At 41.2% G+C, this 19,833-nt stretch overlaps 1 protein-coding gene across 3 annotated transcripts in view; it reads right to left on the bottom strand.

Annotated features, from left to right (window-relative positions):
• TMCC3 (transmembrane and coiled-coil domain family 3) overlaps window positions 1–19,833 on the bottom strand; it is a 110,080-nt gene that overhangs the window by 40,897 nt on the left and 49,350 nt on the right. The window contains exon 2 of one of the 3 annotated variants that reach the window (XM_051611945.1): window positions 6,838–6,894. The exons of 1 other annotated variant lie outside the window; for it this stretch is intronic. In XM_051611945.1, the coding sequence (XP_051467905.1) occupies window positions 6,838–6,867 (30 nt within the window). In that variant the 5' untranslated portion in view covers window positions 6,868–6,894. Of the gene's footprint in view, window positions 1–5,294; window positions 5,389–6,837; window positions 6,895–19,833 lie in introns of those variants that run through there. One more of the 3 variants, XM_051611937.1, reaches the window with a different exon arrangement.

The following is a 19,833-nucleotide window of genomic DNA, read 5'->3' as shown; positions in this document are numbered from 1 at the left end:
TCTTTCTGGATACATACATGAAAAGCAAGAATTACATTCCACATTTCCCAAACACTACACAGAAACTAATTTCCACACAGGTCTCTCCCAAAACCACACTCACTGTGGGGGTGTAAATGAAAGCTGTACACTTGCTAATGGTGCCAAAACAACTAAAACTTACAAGGGGCAGAGGCAATCTTTCTAGCCTGGACAATGTTAGATGTCAAATCCTGCCAAAATCTTAAAGGCTCAGCCTTTATGCAGACATTGTGCCAGGCGCTGCCTAAAGTCTTACCTATGGAGGTGATGACAATAAGCAAGCTAGGGAACTGGAGCTGTTGGCATCCCCCTATATCAACACTGGCAACCTGACAGAAGGACAATTACATGTCCTTCAAAAAGAAAAGCAAACCAGAAGGTTGGTGATTTTTCCTAAGTAACCCTTTCATTAATATACCTAACATTTAAAAAGGTAATAACAAATGCCCCAGTCCTGCAAGCAATGCTATCCACTGCAAAAAAAGGCTGAACTGAAAGCAGAGAAAAGGGCAGATGATAATGTACAACCTTCAGAGACATGAATTTTCCAGGTAGAGACCAAGAACTATGAAAGGTCTAAATACAAAAAACTTTCAAACCTAAAAATCAGCTTAAACCTTGAAAGGAACACACATCTCCACTCCTACTTACTGTTTACAACTGTTTTCTTAGGTGGGAAAGGAGAAGATGGATTGGGTGAAAATACAACATTTATGGCTTATAACTCTATCAAAGAGGTTCACTGTACAGGATCGGCGACCACAGCAATACTATACTAAGCTGTACAGCAACCATTTCCCTTTTTGTTTGACAGCAACAAATTACACCTCACTTCGACCTTTAGCAGAGTTCTACAACGACAAAATAATAAAAATATTATTATTACTCTTTTACATTAACAAACCAGGTTTTTCTTCAATTCCAAGCAGCTAATCTGCTTTTTTGGGTTCACATTACAAGTGTGGCTTCCCTTGCTTATTCTCAATACTCCTGCATCATGCAGCCTACTCTGACAGGTTTCACACATTTCTAGATACACGGTGCACTTAAAACCAATGCTTGGAGGTCTTAATAATACTCTTTCTCATCAAATTATCTTAATCTCATGTCAAAACATGAGGGAACTGTGAGAAAAGTATGCATAAGTTCTTTAAGCACAGAATATCTGGAGGTTTAGGTACAAGTCACAAAAGCCCAGAACAAGCATTTCTTTGCTATCTTTGCATTTAAAGGAACAACAGGAGATTAAATCTCCGTTTCTTCCCAATCTGTGGGTGAGGTGGTTTGTTGTTTAGGGTGAGGTTTTGTCTGGTTTGGTTGTTTGGGGGTTTTTGTTTGGGTCATTTAAAAAAAAAAAAAGTTTTAATCCTAGGTCTCTATATGTTATTTCCTCTAAATGTACTAAAGATTTTAAGAAATAAAGGGAATCTAAGGAGAGATTATGAAAGTGATTAGAGGCTTTGAAAGACTTCCATATGAGGAGAGATAATTAAAGAGACTGTCTCGCTTATAGACAAGATGAATGGGAAGGATCGTAAGACAGACATAGAAAATGAGAAGAGACATTCCACAGAATATTTTTTCATAATCAGAAAGTGGATTTCTGTATTCTTTTTTTAACATAAGCCTTTTGTGTGTGTGAGCACGTGAGAATCAGTTCATCCACAGAACAATGATTCTGCTGCTAGTCTCACTAAGGCTGAAAGCACAAGAAGACTGAAACTAAGGTTCTGTATTTGTTAATAAAGGGAGAATCCTTACAATTTCAAATGTAAGTCTACCATTAACAAGAGAAAGTTCTGAAGAGGCTCCAATGTGCAAAAAGTTATGTAATTAGGACTTCCTGCATATCTCTCTGAAGGATCTGGTACTTGTTAAAAGCAGGACATATCAGTGCATAGGCTTCTGATGGGATTCAGCATTGGAACTCACATGTTTTATTTGTACTAGAAGAGGATTTTTGTCCTACAAAGCCATACACATAAATTTCTAATCCTGATGAAATGTGGATGATTGTTGTACTGTAGGGGGTAAGAGAGGGTGAAGAACAGTGTCCCGATCAGCAGAAAAAAACCCCTATGTGAGCAGGTTTCTGGGGTCTGAGTAACCTGGTGAGCATTTATAGATTATAGCTTTAAGAGAGCCTTAAAAGGTAGTCCTGAAACAATGCTCTAGAAGCAAAAGTCAATACAATGAGGCACAAATTAGCGTAGCCAAGAGAGTTCGAGCTTCAGGAATGTTACTAGTGCAATTGCATAGATCTCTGTATGGAGATACTGCCTAAAAAGCATGGTGTAGCTAGAATTTGAGCACCTCTCTTCTCCCACAGTATTCACTGAAAAAACAAGTCCCTTAAAAGCTCCATGACACTCTTTAGCTTACAGGACTGTAAATCTATGCCCACCAAATAATACCAAAACTGTAGGCTCTGATATGATTATACTACAAAAAACAGTAGTTTTATGCCCCACTCTCAGCTGCCATACACTGCATAGCACAGCTCTCTTGTGACTTGTCCAAGGCAGAGAACAGGAATCTAGCTTCTCTCCCAAAATATTTGGCCTCCTTAGAGAGCAAGTAGTCCCCCCATGTTAAGAATGACTCAGCTGTTCTTCATTAAAGTATTTTCTTTCTTTCAGACACTGGAAACTTTGCATGAAATGTGACATATGGCTCATTGGAGACTTGTCAGCAGAGCCCAGGATATCTCATACTTCAAATGGCCTCTGAGAAGAAGGTATTGAACAGATCTGTTGCCTTACAATGAAGGAGTTTTTTAGCTACAGCAGGAATTTTAAAATCCTTTCCCCTGTTTACAAACTCAGGATGCTGCATTCACAGTAAGTTGTTCTAGCACTTCTGCAAATTTAATTTGATGGTTCCTTCCTACAGTATATACAGCTGCAATTCTGAACCTGTCTTCTTATCTGTCCATAGGGAAGGCTCCACTTTCTGGTAAGAAAAATCCTTAGATGGGCTTGAAAGACACAGGCAGTAACCTAGAGGGCAGGAGAAGTACTCCAAAACCTGCCCACCTGAAAACTGGACCCAGGAGCCTGTTATACAGACTGTGAGATATATCAAATACTTTGACACCTCTCTTTTCACCAGGCTTTATTGATCTCACCCTACTTAATATCCAGCTGTCCCTATCCTACTAACAAAGCCAACACCAAGACTTTCTTCACACAAGCAAGTCTCCTAGTACAGTTTTCTGAGCATCCCTCTATCAGCTGCGTATTGTTGTGTTCACGCTCTGTTGTTTTTCTCCATGAACGTTTGGGAATGACAGCTTTAATTTCAGCTGCTCTGATGCTTTTTGTTCAGTCTCTAAAAGAAAAACAGCATCCTACCTTCTTGCTTCTTTCCTACAAAATGCCACTAGTTGTTGCTGCTTCAGTGCCTGACCATTTCCATCACCCTGGTTAAAGGAGGTTAAAGTAAGAGGAATGTTGAAGTTACCCAGGCAATATACACAGGAAAAATTCCTCTTTGTCTGGGATAAGCAGAAATGGACTTAATACACGCTCTGGCCATCATCTGGAACATACAACCTACTGGCTAGCAAACAAATAAAAAAATCTGTGCTAACTGACATCTTGTAAAGCCCAAACCCTGGAGCAATGCAATCGCATACATCTACAAACTTGCTACAGAGTTTTATTTCCAGTTCTCCTGGTGGCAGGAAGGGGAGGCTAGTCCCAATTAAAAGAAACCCAAACTCTGAAAGAAGCCAAATGCTTTCATAAAATTGTCCTGAGTGCGAGGGTTTTTTAGTTTTCAATACACTACATTGAATGTCAGCCATGATACTTTATGCTTTTAAGCAAATCAGCTGGACTATAAAGCTGAGACTTGAGATTTAATTCTTAAATATGCCAAAAATCATCCTGTAAGGTAAACAGCTTTCTTGCATGGCCACAGTAAGGTAGGTAGCACACTATTCTTACAGCAAGAACAATGAAGATAAACTAATCAGTTCAACTTTAAAAGAGAAAAGCAAAAGAAATATGTGAATTTTTTAAAGGGTTGTGACTGGCATGTGCACCCAGCTGACATGTATGAAGAGCATTGTAGACTCCAGTATAAAGCTACAGTATATAGGGTTACCTATTTTTAAAGCATTTCATTATGTAAAAAACATTTCATTATGTAGCAACAATCTGAAGCACACCATCTCCTTTCCAGCACTGTCAATTAATAGGCTGGAGGAATGGAAAGTACAGCTGAGGTACAACACAACGAAAAAAAACAACAAAAACAAACAGGACCCCAAAGCAGACAACATCAACAAACAAAAAAACACAACAAAAAAGCAAACAACAAACAAAAAAACCCTATCACAAACAAAAACAGCAACAAAAAAACCCCACTAAACCAAAACCCAAACAAAAACCAGCAACCTAAAAACTCCAAGAGCTCTCCTGCAGTGCATGAGAAGAAAGAGCTTACACCTGTTTGAGCTGAGCGTTTAGGTAAGAATTTTAAACCCGTGCATTGACTAGAGATCCAGCTGCCTTCACCAGCGGGACACTCACTGCAAAGGCTACTAAACACAAGAAAGGCTCACGAGAACTGCCTATACACGCTTAACATTATACTGCACCAACAAAACATCAAAATAGTAAGATACAGAAAGATGAAGTTGCCAGCAGACCCTAAGAAAAGCTATCCCATAAAGCCACACGTCACGGATATACAGAATGTTCTTACTTGGTCCCTACCACACACAGAAACACCTTTCTCGTCGCTCTCCATCCCTGCCACAGCCCCCGGCAAGGAACTTCAGGCAGGGAGCGGTGAGCATTCCCTGCCGCTAGCATTCCCCTGATCCACGGCTTATTACACAGAGCTTGAGAAACAAGACCAAAACCAAGTATTCACCAGTGTGATCTAGACACAGAATCACTCCGTGAAATCACCAGCGCTGTTGACTTTGGTGAGTAAGTTCTCTTACTACTCTCGCCTCCAACTAGTTTCTATTGTGGACGTCCCTGGATCATCGGTTTCTGTTTTGTCAACAACCAGTTTCATCTAATTGTCCTATACCACGGAGTACTGAGAGGAGGAACAGTAAAGAAACAAGAGGGGAAAAAAAAAAACAAACACAACACCCAAAACTTCTCTTTAGACCGACATCCTAGCAAAGGCGCAGACCTCCCGGGAACACGCGGCGGGCCGGTGGCTGCCCCGCAGGGCTCGGCACCCCCGGGCAGCCCGCACCGACCTCGGCCGGCCCGGGCAGCCCTCTCCCTGCCCCTCACACGCCCTACCCGCGTCTTGCGGCGCCGGTGCCGCTCGGGATCCGAGTACGTCCTGTCCACGGCCAGCGCCGTGTCGCTGCCCGGCATCCTGCCCGCTGCCTCCTCCTCCGCGGCGCCCGCCAGACACCCGCACACGGGTCGCGATCCCTCAGCGGCACTGCGGGGAGAAGCCGCGGCCGCCGGGGTGCGGGAGGGCCGGGCACGCCCCTCTGGGCGTGCTCCGCTTTTCCTCAGCCGGCACACCCGGGTTAACCCCTGGTCCCCCCGGCTCCCGCCGCAGGAGGGGCGAGGCGGGCGCAGGGCTGCGCGTTACGGCGCCCAAAGGTTGGGCCGGGGGGGGGGGGGTGATGGCGGCGTTTCCCTGCCCCCTCTTGGAAAAAGGGAGGACGCCCGAGGGTGGGGAGAAGCCCGAGGGAGCGAGCCATGTCTGTTTGTTCTAATTTTTGAAGGTCGGTGCTTCTCAGGGGGCAGCAGGAGCTGGGATGGTCGGTCTCCCAGAGGTGCGGCTGGGCGGAGGGGTGACAGTCCCATTCCTCCTGCTGACAGCTGCTGCTTTGCTTCAGGCTGTTCACCGAAGCTGCAGCTCTTGGAGGGAGTTGCCATCAGGCGGCCGCATCAACCTCTGCTATAGAAGAAATCTAGACCCGGTGGCTACAGCAAAAACCTCACAAAACATAGCAAACTGTAAAGCTTCAGAAGCCCGAAGGGGAAAGAAAGGAAGAGAGTATGTTGCCGTTCCGCAGCAGGCACTCTTGGAAGGGCTGGGCTGACTGTGGTAGCATAAAGCAACCTGGGCACAGCTGAGTGCTGCTGCCGGAAAGCCCTTGGTACCTCAAGGTTTTCACAATCGATTCATGATAAAACAAATCTGTCGCACCAACTGAATAATCAGGGTCTGTATTTTCTAAAGTGGTCACTGGACCATGGTAACCGATTCAGTCACATTTCTGCACATTACAAGATAAATCCTTCAGTGTCCTAGAAGAGAGGAGCTTCAAGCCATACTTCTGAACACCCAAGGAAAATGTCTCCCAGGGTGTGTCACATGTACCAATGGTACTTAAATTCCTAAGACTTCTTTTGAACTATCTTCAGAACACCAATGCATGCATTTAAATCAGTAGGACTTAACACATCTTAAACTACTGAAAAGTGGAAGTAGAATACTGTATGCTCAACAAGTTGCACAGGAGACATACCTTTTTTTTTCCTTTCTGGAATAAGTAAAATAGTAGGGTTACCACTCCTACCTTGTTACACAAAGTAAATCTGGAGTTCCTTCACACTGACTCCCTTGCAATAAGCAGCAGGACTTGATGTTTTAGGTACAGTTGTTATGATGCTCATGTATGAGTCACGCTGCTTTTCTTCTCTAGTTGGAGGCAGCAACAATCCCAAGGCATGTGCATATAAAAACATACATAAATCAACATAAATCAACTCCCCATCCTAAGGGGAGCTTGCAGGTTTTAAAAAATATTTCACTGCCACTATTTACATTTTTATTGGAATCTTATGTTCTGAGATGACACTAGTATCAGAGCTTAATTACCTGACACAAGGGCGTCCTTGGTGTTTTCATGTAATGAGGTCCTCAAAAACTGAAAACCTGAAATTCCAAAGTAAAAATAAATCTTAGACCTCACTTTCTTGGCAAGTGTTTCTTCACCTTTAACAGCAGTTTCTACAAAGCTATGCTAAATGAATAAGCAAATTAACTAGCAAGTTAGTCTATTAAGGGATAAGTGATGACTTGCTTTCTATGCAGCTGAATGAGATAGCTGAAATTGGAAGGCTGCTGGGAAAAAGCTTTTAAATGGGAACTGGATTTCTTCAATTCTTCAGCTCAAACATCAAAGCTACCATGATTCAAAATGTGCCAGAGGGTGGTAAACTCTGGAGGTAAAGGTCAGTAAGAAATCAAACAGGAAAATGTTGTGGGTTTGGGGTTTTAACTGAAGTTGGAATTGCACATTTCCAAAGGGGACTGTGCAGATTCCATAACATAGGGTGAAACATCCTTATTTCCTCGGAAAATTTCAGGAGTTTTTTTAAGCCTTGCCAGAAGTAATTTATCAAAGCAAAGAGAGGCTAAGCAGTTAGAAAATGGGCATATAAAAGGCTTCAACTGCTTGGCTGTTTTGTCATACAAGGCTTATTATAAATCCTACTTAATTCAAAAGTCTGAGAATTTTATTTAAATAATATCAGCTTTATTAAAATACTACCAACAGACTAGCCACAAAATGATGACATTTCTCTTCAAGATTAAAAGAGTCAGGGATGCTCAATATATATTTAGAGGTATGTCATGTGCCATCGGGCTCAGCAGTGTTAACATACATACAAATAGGTTTATGGAGAAAGTACTCTCTTAATGTAACTTCTAAGAGAGGATAATACGGTTAGTCTCATTAGACACTGGGGTTGCATTAGTCACACCTTCCCATCAAGCCTGTGGATCCCATTTGCTTGGGCACTGCTCCCAGCAGTTACTGCCATGGTTGTCAGTAACAGTAGCTCCTGTGCCCTGTACCAGCAATGAAAGTCCTGGCACGGGGCACTCCTGGAGGAGCTGTGACCACAGGGCAGCGGGCTGGACAACCAGGAGCAACTGCTGCACACTGTAGCAAGCTACAGGGGAGCAGAAATAGCTGCCTGGGTAGAGGCACCTGCCCCACAGGTCAGGAGAGCCCTTCCACACAAACTGCATTAGGAGCTGTTGCCATCTTGGCAGTCTCTGCAGGTGCTGCACTTTGCAATCATCTCAATCAAATGCTTCTTTTCATATGCTGGAGTTAATTGTCTGCAACTTCAGAATGTAAACTCAGCACATATCAAACGGTGCCACTATGCAACTCTCTGGCCAGCCAAAGACTGCTCTTTCCCCCCTCACAAAAGTGCTGTTAGGTCCTCCCTGGCTTGTAGCAGGAGCAGAAGGACTGCTATCCTGTGGCATGTTTGTGGAATACATTTAATTTGGCTTGGCTGAGCAAAGACAGCTCTCCCTCCTCACACACAGCTGGTTTGTACAGCTTTCCTTCCCCACTCCAAGAGAGACGTGACTCCCTGAACGTGGCAGAATACTGCACAGCACAGTACTTCTGACAGCCTCACCAGGTACTTCTCTCACTGCTATTTTCAAAAGCCCACGGAGTTTGAATAAATGCTCTTCCCACACACTGCACCTACTCCCAATGGAACTTTCAACACAGTACAGCAAATCCTTCCAGATACTGGCAGGAGCATAAGGCTGGACTCACAGTGACCTAATTAGACATGGTAGCCCATGGATGAATTCTCTCATCCTTTGTTCTTCTTATAAAGTATTTTAAAAATTAATTTATATGGTTTAAATTAATGATTAAAGTGTTAAATCATCCCAGCCATCCATTGTGTCAATTTTAAAGTTCAAATACCTCAACATGCTTCACTGACTGCCCAGCTGTCGTCAGAGGCAGAGAGAATAATTTCATCCTTTTCCAGTGCTTTCTGTCACTTCAGTGTGCTGGCATGACCCACAATGCTGAACTCTTGATATTTACATTGTTTTGCCTACCCTTTTTAAGTAACCTTTTAAAGAATAATGCCAATTAGGAATAGAAGGTTAGACTTCAGATCACTGTACTAGGGTATACACCACTATACTCAGCTTTTGGAGGAACAGACATCAATACTGGGTTTGCCTTAGGAAAATCAAATCTCTTGGATGGGCAGCAGAAGCACTGCCCCGAGCAGGGCTGTCAGGCAGAGACTGAGCTTCCTACCCATGACTCCTGTCTCACTCATCCCTGCGAAAGCTGCATGACCCGGCACAGCAGACACAGCAGCCCCACCTGTGAGCCATGAATTATCTACACTGACTTACGCATAGGCCACATGGAGGGAGAAGATGCGGCAGTGGCGACAGTGGGATTACTTAGCAAAACCCAACTCCCACACAACATAATCCCATAGATGAGGTTGTCCACACAAAATGGGAAGTATCACAACAAAGGAAACCTTTATGGAAGGCATGGAAATTCTCTCCTTACGAGGCTGGCTTGAGGTTTGCCCCCATTCTTTTTCCAATTTTATCATGAATCTGGATGTTGGCAATTTACTTTACTTCTTTGGACTTCCACTACCACATTTGTAAAAGGAGAAGCACAGCACTTTTTTTTTTTTTTTTTTTTTTTTCTGTGAAGAACCTTGATCTTTCTGGAATTAAAAATTATATTATTAAATGTTGTGTTCTGATTTTTGTTCGGTGAAATTAAACATAACATGTCAAGAGTATATTGGCAAAGGTACAATCAGGAAAAAGGTGAAGGTCCCTATTTTCCACAATGGTAACATTTGTACTCTAACCAGGATGCTGAGGCTTCTCACAAGAGACTTTTTAACATGCTCTCCAAATCTTTCCCAAAAACTTGTAGCAACCAGCCTCAAGGGAAAAGATCTACGTGATGACAGACTGCCAGTGCCATTTCTGATGGCAAATGGGACAGTGCCGAGTGACGTCAGTCTTGCAGTTATCCGTGAGTGCCCTGTCACAGTTCTCAGTTTATCTGCTAAAGCATGAGCCTTTCACACCCACAGGAAAGGAGATATTCTGCTTGTCTGTACCCAGCACAAACTATCAAGGGATCACACTGAGACTCACAGATTGCATTGTCAAGCTGTGACATTCATTCAGAAGATGTTGACAAACATTCAGATATCAAACTAAACTTTTAAATAGACTCATCCTCTGCTCTCCTCCTCAGGAAATGTTTTCTGTGCATGCAGGATATAACAGCCATGGACACTCTGTGAGTGCCCATTTTCTCCACAGGAAAAAACTCCAAAACTAGGCCTGTTGTTGAATATTAGTGAGATGCCTTGATAGGTGGTCAAGGATAGAGAAGCAAGTGAAACATTTCAGTTGACGGCAGTAGAAGTTCTCCCTCTTCTTTCTCTCCTCTGACTACTACCATGTGTCCCTTGCTGTGTCAGGAGAGGCAATTTCAAGCCCTTCTCATGTTCTTATGCAGCCTGGGAAATTTCTGCTACATAATTCCTCATTGCTGCTGCTGAGTGACAGCAATAGTGCATACAGTACCTACAGGACTGTGGCAGTGATTTGCATTTCAAATGCTATGAATAAATGCCACCTTTTCAGCAGACTTCAGTGACAGCTATCCTGCATACCCAACAACCAGCCTGGAGCCCAGCTATTTACATTAAAGATGACCCATGCTGCAGAGGCAAATACAGAACTCTCCCTCGGGCAATGTGAATGGAAGCCACTCATCAGCTTACAAATTTTGTTCTGCCTCATAGTATGTGATTTGGGAACCTTCTGGGAATAAGTGTATCCAGCCTGCCTGCCCCGAATCAGTCACTTTGATATCACCACAAGGTATGCAGGACCAACAGCTGCAGCCTGTTGGCACATAGAGGTGCACCCCATTCCAAAATACAAATGTGAACTTGCAGTCAAACTGTTCAGACTGCAGCCAGAAGACAGATAGCCTGAATCTCCTCCTATTACTGCATATCCTAACAGCTACATCAGTGAGATCTTTTATTCCAAATCAAAACAAATAAGCTAAAACCTCAAGCTAAGCAGTCCACATCACTCTTGGGATGTGCCACCTCCACCCAGTTCTCATAGAAGCCCACACAGTCTCTCTGAAGTGGCACATAGCTGGGTGGCTGACATCTGAGCTCCTAAAGGCTCTGTAAGTTAATACACAACAGCTTTCATCCTACTGCTATATGGCAGCAGCCTCAAAGACATCCCAGTTCAGTTTGTGCCTGGTGCTTGCACACAGAGATTATGGATTGTGCTGGGCAGGAACCTGTTAATGTTATTTGTCTACGAAGTGCATCGCATGGCTGTGGCTGTGCGTAACTTATGTCATGCTAAATGTATGATAACAATTATTTCCACATCAAGAGACAATGTCAAATGCAGTATTAGGACTTCTTCGCCAGTCAATCAAAAAACAGAGATGGGTTACAAGAGGACAGCAAAACTGATGATTATACAAGTAAGCCTACAGCTCTTCCTGGCCATCATTGTAACAATGCAGCCCTTTGGGTTTCACTGAGGTGACTCTCTACAGAGTTGCAAGTTACAGGGACTGAAAGCTCAAGTTCCCTCACCACTATCAAAGTCCATCACCTACAACTCATCTAACTGGGGATCTGCTAAAACTAATGCAATGCAATATGAAAACTCTCATTTAAAACCACATAAACAGGGAAGTATGTTAAACTGGTTATATGGTGGGTTAACTGGGCATTAATAAAAGCCATTAGATAAATATAGTTAACAGCCCATTTAAGATTAGTGTAATAAAACCAGAAAGCTCCTTCCAGCTTACCTCTCAATCTGCCAGACCTAAACATATGACATTCAGCTCTGATTTGGGTAACAGGCACTTGAAAGAATAACATCAACTAAGCAGAAAAGACCAATGCCACTCTTTAATTGCCACAAATTTTCCCAGTGCCTGATTTTCATAAAAAATACTTTAAAGGCAGCAAAATGCAAATTAAAAAAAACACCATATAGCCTAATGCAAATGTCTGTGCTAAGTAAATCTGTATCAACCATCTTTTATAACTATCAAGCAACACAGTCCCTTTACTCATCTAAATATAGTAATTTATCAAGAAGCAGTTCTGTTTTTATGCAGCAGTTCGATGTGTTACTCTATCAGTTTACAGGACAGTTTTTGCTGAATAAAGCATTTGCTCTATTTGCTTCATGTTTGCATTGCTAACAGGTGTTAAAATTAATTTTACTTTCATTTTATAATTGTTCTATGGATACAACCCAGGTCCATTGATTAAAGTTTTGCCAGTTGCTTCCATATGCATGGCCTTTATCACATATTTCTGCATATTCCACAGTAAACTCACTCACTACTGATGTCCCAAAGATAGGTGCAGAGCTCTGTAACCTCTGATGTGTAATTAAGCTTTTTTAACAACAGCAAACTGCAGCATCCATATGCATGTGTTCCTCGACCAGAACTATATAATCATGACTACTGGAATCACAATTTAGACTGGAATTTAGACTTAGTGAGTTTGGACATGTGACTAGTTGACCATGGAGACAAGTGATAAAGATATAACATGATTCCTATTTTTAGCTATCCTGTTGCTATCAGATGCTTCAGAATAGTCTCTGAGAGAACACAAATTTTAAGCAGAAAAAAATAGGTCTGAATTTTTAACATATACTCATTCTTTGGGGCCTTTAAAAATAATAATTTCATAAGCTATTATCCATTAAGAAATTTTGAAGGCAATTTTTGAAAGCTTTAAGTGTTCTGCTTTTTTCTTATACAACCAGTGAAACGCATGAGATACCATGGAGTATCATTTTCTTACCCCTGGGACCTGAGTTTTAGCAGGACTCCATTAGAAACAGCTTATTTTGCAATGTTATTGGCAACTGTAGCAACCCAAGTTAGAGTCCTAGCATTTCAGAGGAGTGTCCCCCTGAAAATTCCATGAATGGAAAATTTTACAGCATGAGATCACTAGAAAATGGTTATAAAATTTCCTATTCTGCCATATAGGAATATAATTTTCTGGAAGAAAACTAATAAATTGTTTCCCCAGTATAACTGTAACTGAACTTTTCTTGTTAAAGTTATACACAAGAAGGGTGGATTTCTTTTTCTTTATCTTCTTAACCAATGCAATTATGTTGATAAAGCATTTATATGTAAAGCAATCCTAAGGCAACAGATGCATGGAGAACCTCAGTGTCCACAGATGCCTGATGGCACAAGCAGAAGACAACCTGCAGCAGACAGACTGTTCTGTGGCTGGAAGAAACTGAAATACCTCTGCCCTTCCAGCATCCACAGTGTAAAGAGCTTCAGCTCTGCCTATCACCAGCTAGCCTCAAGTATCACTTAAAGATGAAGCTGTCCTTCCTGCCTAAAAAACCCAGTGAGGTTTGGGTTGGTCTGATATGGAAGGTTGGCAAGTATTTGCCTTTGCTTGAGCTCATCACTTGTAACCACCTCAGGCCAACATTTTTGCCGATGTCAGACACATTTTTCAAGCCCAGTATAAAGGCATGACATCACCAACAAGAATCTTAGAGGCACGTGCTTACAAATCAAAACAGAGGGGAAAAAAGGTAATAATTATAGGCTTATTAGTGAAACTGTTGTTTCACAATGTTCCCTTACATGTTTTTTTGTTTGTGTTTGTGTGTATCTCACACACATACACAGACTTCTAATCAATTTTATTTGAAGTATTATAAAGGGAGAAATTGAATGTTCCAGCTTCCCTATTCTGCTAATAAAGATTAATTATTACATGTAGGTTTTTAAATACTTGTAATTAGGAGTCTAAGTACTGGAGCAATACACAACTGTTCTAATAGCAACATAAAAACTCTTAATAGCAACGTGGTATATATCATAAGTAATTAAAATTCAGCAAACAGCCATATAAAAAGTTACAGCAAAGTAACACAGCTGAGGAGAAGTCATATTACACAAATCAAGACAAACCCTTGAGGAACAAGTAGTATCACAAAGACCCAGGACATGAAGGGGAAGTGCCTGCCTTGCATCTCACTGCGCTCACCAATGCCAATGATTTTCAGCCCCACGAATGCAGAGGTCGGATACAATCACAAATCAATGAAGCGTATTTTTCATTTACACTCACCAACTCCTTGTAATTCTTCAGATGAAAGTTTGTCTTTTTTTCTAAGTGATACATTCTCTCACATCTTCTATCTTTAAAAACAACTGATCACAAACCTTTCACTGTTTCAAAACTTAGGAGGAAAAAACTCATGAGTTTTTGTTTTAGTTCTTCACTTCTGCCACAAGTTTTCATGAAAACAACCTACCATGTTCCAGCAGTTCTCCTCTGTTGCTGTTGGCACTTCAGGCAACATTGGAGGATTTGCTTAAGCTGAGAGGCCCAGTCCTGCCTGGGCTGGTGAGCACATACCTGTAGCTCTGCTTTAACTGCACTGTCACTAAGAGTCAAAGGGCACTCTCTCTATATATATGCCCCTGTCCTGTAGGTAAGGAATGATCCCAGCTCCAGGTGGAGCCTCCCAATAGCACAGTCACCAGCTGACATCACAGGCCTTGAAACTACAGGGGCAGGAAGGTGTCAGAGGCCCCAGGGCCATAAACAGATATCTGGAACCAACCTGTGGGAGCTGCCCACGGGCAGTAACAGCAGAGAGGAATATTTATACTACATACTTAAGCTGCCACACACACCACTGAGTGCTTGGATGTCACTGCTTCAGAGTTATTATGTAGAACTATGGCTGGTAGCCTGCAATGCAGCATGGGTGTGCATTATCAGGGCAGAGAGATGCACCTTTAAAGCCTGTGTTTGGTCTAGTACCTTATCCTTGAGGCTGGGTTGTAATTTGGATGCAACAATGGTGAGCTGGTCAGAGAGCTGATCCAGCTCAAAACCACCTCCACCAAAACAAAATGACATATTAGATTGCAAAAATACATATGTATTATTTTTATAAGCTCTCTCATCAGACTGGCTGCACAGCTTCTCAAGTGGTGGTGTTGACTCAGGAAAGTGGGCAGGGAATCATGCCTGAGAGCAGAAGGTAGAACCTAGCAGAAGTCAGAGGTAAGGACTAAATTGATCCTGCAATGACATTCTTTGTTGCCCTGGGCTTATTTGTGTCACAGCATGTTGGGTATGTTTCTACCTAAAGACTCTTAACATCTGTATACTGTGGATCTTTAGAAAGGTTAAAAATCCTTGCAAAAGATATGGAGTGAGGATACAGTCAAATGTTAAGCAATCTAACATTTATGGAAATCCATAAAAGCAAAATGAACTATTAAACCTTTAAAATGAACTATTTTCTCATTTTCTAAAAGAACTTCAATAACAGTATGAATAATTCAGGCCTTGGAAAAACAGCAAACAGCTTCATCCAAGCAAAAAACTAGTGGGAAGCTTCAGAGTGAATCTTCTGGTGAAGCTGAGATCAGCAATTACATGAATATCATAATACCAGCTGCTGAAATTATGATGAGGGAAAGATGAAAATTAACAGGATTGCCTGAAGGACCAAGAATAATGCAAACGTGGCATTAGAACATCTGTGGAGATAAAGCATGTGAGGTATGTAAACTATCATCTGGCACATTCAGAAAGGGGAAAAAAATATATATATATAACTAAAGTAAGTGACCCAGCAGAAAAGAGAAAAGCCACACTGTTCTTGTCTTCTCTAAGAAAGTGTCATATTCACTAAATCTGTATAAACTCTCCTCTTGATACTGATAATGAAATTTCCTTTAGTTATCTGGACTTTATCTGGTCAGTTCCCAAAATCATAATATATTTATTTTTCCAAGGCCCCAGTAGTAAGAAATAAGGATGAATCTGTACACAACCCAGTTTCAGTGATGCAGAAAAATAGATAAGCTCAACTAAATCAGCAGGGAGTTCTTGCATTCCTCTGTACTGAATGGAGTCAGGCAGCAGAGTAAACATTTAAAAGTTAAACAATGTCCCTAAGCATTTAAATAGCTTAAAGTGAATCCTTGTCTTAAGAGGAGAATAAAAACAAACAAATGTTTAGTAAGTGCTCTCAACAAGACATTTTCAGCCCACCTATCCAAATCATACCGTGATTTAAAAACAGAAGGCAGAAGTGATTTTAAAAGATTAACAGACCCCAATTCAGCAGGGTGTCCCACCCCAAAAAAAGTGTTTTCTATTTAGACACCTTTTCCTTTCCTCTTTGCACCCACGGAGCTAGACTCCCTGCAACTTGTTTGCACTGTAACAAATCTCTTTTTTACTTGACTCCCCCAAAACTTCTTGACACAGCCCTCATTTCCTTTTGTAACTTCTAGATCTACACACACAAAAATGAGCACTGATAAACACATGTACATGAGCACTTCCCCCTCCCATAGTTTTCCAATATTCCTCAGTAGCTGTGAATGACCCTTCCAGCAAACAAATGCTTACTATTTTCAACACATCTTTATACTCCCCTGTAATCTCAGAAATAAGAAAAAGACTAGACAGAAAACTTTGAGATTAAAATATATTGCTCACACGACCTTCCCTTTGTTCATTAGGTATTCTATAGACATGCATATGTATTAACACACATTATTAATTTATGCCTCCCCAGCATTTACAGCATTTTATGGGCAGAGCAAGCAGCTTCCATTAAGCTTTGCACAACACTCACACTGAGCTTTCTTGACTTCAGTCTTCCAAAAGCCTGAGCAGTTGTCATCTGGGCACTGTGTTGAGATTAAAAAGTAAAATAGGGCAGTGGGAAGCAAGATAACAGGGTTGTTTGGTTTGGGTTTGTTGTTTGTTTTTTGGGTTTTTTTGAGAAGGGATGTGCCAGTTTTGAACAGGACATTTTTGTCCCAAGAAGAAAGAAAATAAATGGACCTGCTTGCATATTATGGGTTGACTGGAGAGGTTTCTGAGCTGTTTTTTAGTAATTAAATCTTGCAATAGATTTTTAAAATGTCCTAAACCTTTCAAGTTCTGTGAACATTACTAATTTTCAGCAAAGGACCCTCTCAGATCTCTTCTGTTACTACCAGCGGGTTTTATGTCTATAAATTGTGGTCAGCCGTTAAAGTAGGGAAAAAAATACTAGTTTTGTAATTGAAGCAAGCAAGTCCTTCTCATGTTCTGCAGAGCCATTCAAATAAGATGCAGCATCCATTTCTGTATTTTACTACAGTCTTGCTGGAGATGTGCAAAAAATCTTGCTTTCAGCCACTAGCAAATTGGAAAATCTTTCCACCAGAAATTCTGTGGTATTGGATACCTTTGAATGTTGGATATGGAGATCTCAGTCACACTTACTTGTGTGTGTCCAGCTATTTCAAGCTAGAATTTCTAGACATAAATTATATACATAAATATATGCATGTATAGATACATATATATGCATATAATATAGAGAATAAGCAATAGCATGATTTATTGAATCACAAGTACGAGAAGCTGGATGAAAACTTGCAGTTTTAATACTGAACAGCTGAAGTGTTTTCATATTAATAGGTCAGCTGCAAGTTACCAGGAGCACTTCCACCAGGAACGTGTCTCAGGAGGAGGAAAGCAATACATCATTTGTTCTAGCTGGCTTTTCCTACTTCCATGGACTAGGATTTAACTGAATGAGTGCAAAAAGCTACCTAAGAGCCACATACAAGATGACAGTCCATTCCTCATATGAAATTTCTGAAATATGTCTCTAGGTTTCTGCATGTATGTTACCTCTGCGTTTCAAATCTAATGACAGCAATTAAACTGCTCTTGATCATAAAGGATTTGATCAGCATATAGTACTACTGCTTAGCCATACAGGGATTCCTAAATGAGGCATCACAGTATAGGCAGACCTTGTTAAAACATACAGGTGAGATGTCTGCTGCAATGAATACTCAGGACTAATTCTCTGTACTTTGAATTTCATGTGAATTTTGCAAGGTATTTAAGCAAGTACTTTCAAGAATACACTGACCTTGTCAGATTGTGTGGCACCTGACACAGAACATGGAAACTATTTTCCAGGTTTTAAAGATGCACACACACGAGTTATTGACTTAATTTATGGCCAACAGCTCTCCTGTAAGGTTATTTCAAACGCACACTGACATTTTACTGAATTATCCATCACTCAGGGCTATAGTATATGCATCATTTATTGAAACTTAACTGTCCCTGGATAATCTACTTGGTCTTTTAACTTCATTTTTAATCTTTCCTTAAAAGAGATCTGGAGAGTATCAAGGTGAGATGCTAACAAAGTAACAGGAAAAAAACCCAGAGTTAACTTTCAGATACGGGCACAGCTAACACTGTTAAACAGGGAGTCCAAAAGGCTTCTCTCTGCAACCTTTTATTATTATTCAGTCTTGATCTTTGTGCATCCTTTGATTTTATGGCTTACTTGAAAGACTTAACATATACAAGCAACTTTCCAATATCAGTCTGAAGAATGTCTCTATTTATTTATTTATATTAATATTATATATGTATAACTATTGATAGCAGTTGTGCTCTAATATAACACAAATACATCTAAGTGATACTATTAAACAAATCAGAGGTTACACTGTTCCCAGAACAGAACCTCCTGAGCTTTCCCTGTGTTGGGCTCCTATCACCATCAATAGTATCACCATGTGTTTTTTCATTGTCAGCACAGGATGAATTTCCCCTCTCAGTCAGTTTCCAATCAATCTCCTTTCTGTCAGCCTCTCTGAAAGATGGACGACAGTGGATGGATGCATTAGATGAATTTGAAATAAACTGTGAGGAAAATAGATGCTGTTAACTGCGTCACTTCTCCTGAAGGCTGACGCCTCAGCTGTGTACTGACAGAAATTCTTCTCAGCATTGATGGCTTGTTTTGACCACGCTATGTCATTTAAATGTTACAATAATAGAAACTGGGTTATTTTGTGGCAGCAGCCAGTTTTCAAAGGAAGTTAAAAGTATGTGGGCACTGAGAAAAATGTAACTGATAGTAAGCACAGCAACAAAACACCACGATCTACTGTGTAGGTGATGCTGCAAGATACATGAAAGCTTGCCTGAAACAATCCACTGCACCTGTCGGCGAGCTGAAACCCAGTGGTACCATGGTTTAAATTTGCCCTGAGGTGAAAGAACTCCTTGTAAACAATCCACTTATACTCGTCAACATTCAGCTTTAAATGCATATTGATAACTGAAAGCCTAAACAAAAAATTAAAAAATTAACTCCAGTGTGCAGTGCACGTGTTTTAGCTGCAGCTGTGGCAAACAGAATGTTTGTTTGTCCCAGGCAGAGGACAGTGAGCACTTTCTTACAATCTGACATTGCTTCATTTGCTATGGAGTTACACATCTGATCCTCCCTCCAGCAATGGCAGAGGAGGAGGAGGCTGGGGTGGCAGATGTCACCTACTGAGTCCTTGAGGCGCTGATATGCAGGTGCCTGTCCTGCTCCCTCCACTCCTGGAGTGACGGGAAATTGCCAGGACATATTGTTGCCTCTGCTGATGTGATATGATAAATTCTTAATCTTTTTTTTTTTCTTTTAAGTTCTGCCTGTGGCCTTATTTATTAATGTCAGTTACCCTGGATAAATGCCCAGCAAGGACTAATTGCACTGGTTCATCTGGGGAGGAACTGAGGTGGACCATCAGTGGCTTAGTCTTTCTGTTGCTATGTTTTTCAAGTATTTTCAGATGTTACACTGCTTGTACAGGACCCCGGGAACTGTCACGGGACATTACTGGAGCACATACATTCTGTAACCTTTTTGCAGGTGCATTTTTACAAAATGGAGGCAGATATGGGGTCAGAGAAACAGGCTCAGCAGCTGAGGCTTACTTGGAGGCCTTTACACAAGAAGCAGAGACAAATCCTACATAAGAAGCTGACAGACAAACCAGGAGAGTATGTGGTACTTGGCATCTTCTCTTGGGTGTAGTGGAACAAGAATGGAACAAGGTACCTAAAACACTTTTAAAAAACTTTCCTGCTTCATGGGCAGCCTCCTGAAACA

This window comes from Apus apus, chromosome 1 (genome assembly GCF_020740795.1).
Source record: "Apus apus isolate bApuApu2 chromosome 1, bApuApu2.pri.cur, whole genome shotgun sequence".
Taxonomy (NCBI): Eukaryota; Metazoa; Chordata; class Aves; order Apodiformes; family Apodidae; genus Apus; species Apus apus.
The sequence above is the reverse complement of the archived record's forward strand: the minus strand, read 5'-3'. Positions and strand labels throughout refer to the sequence as shown.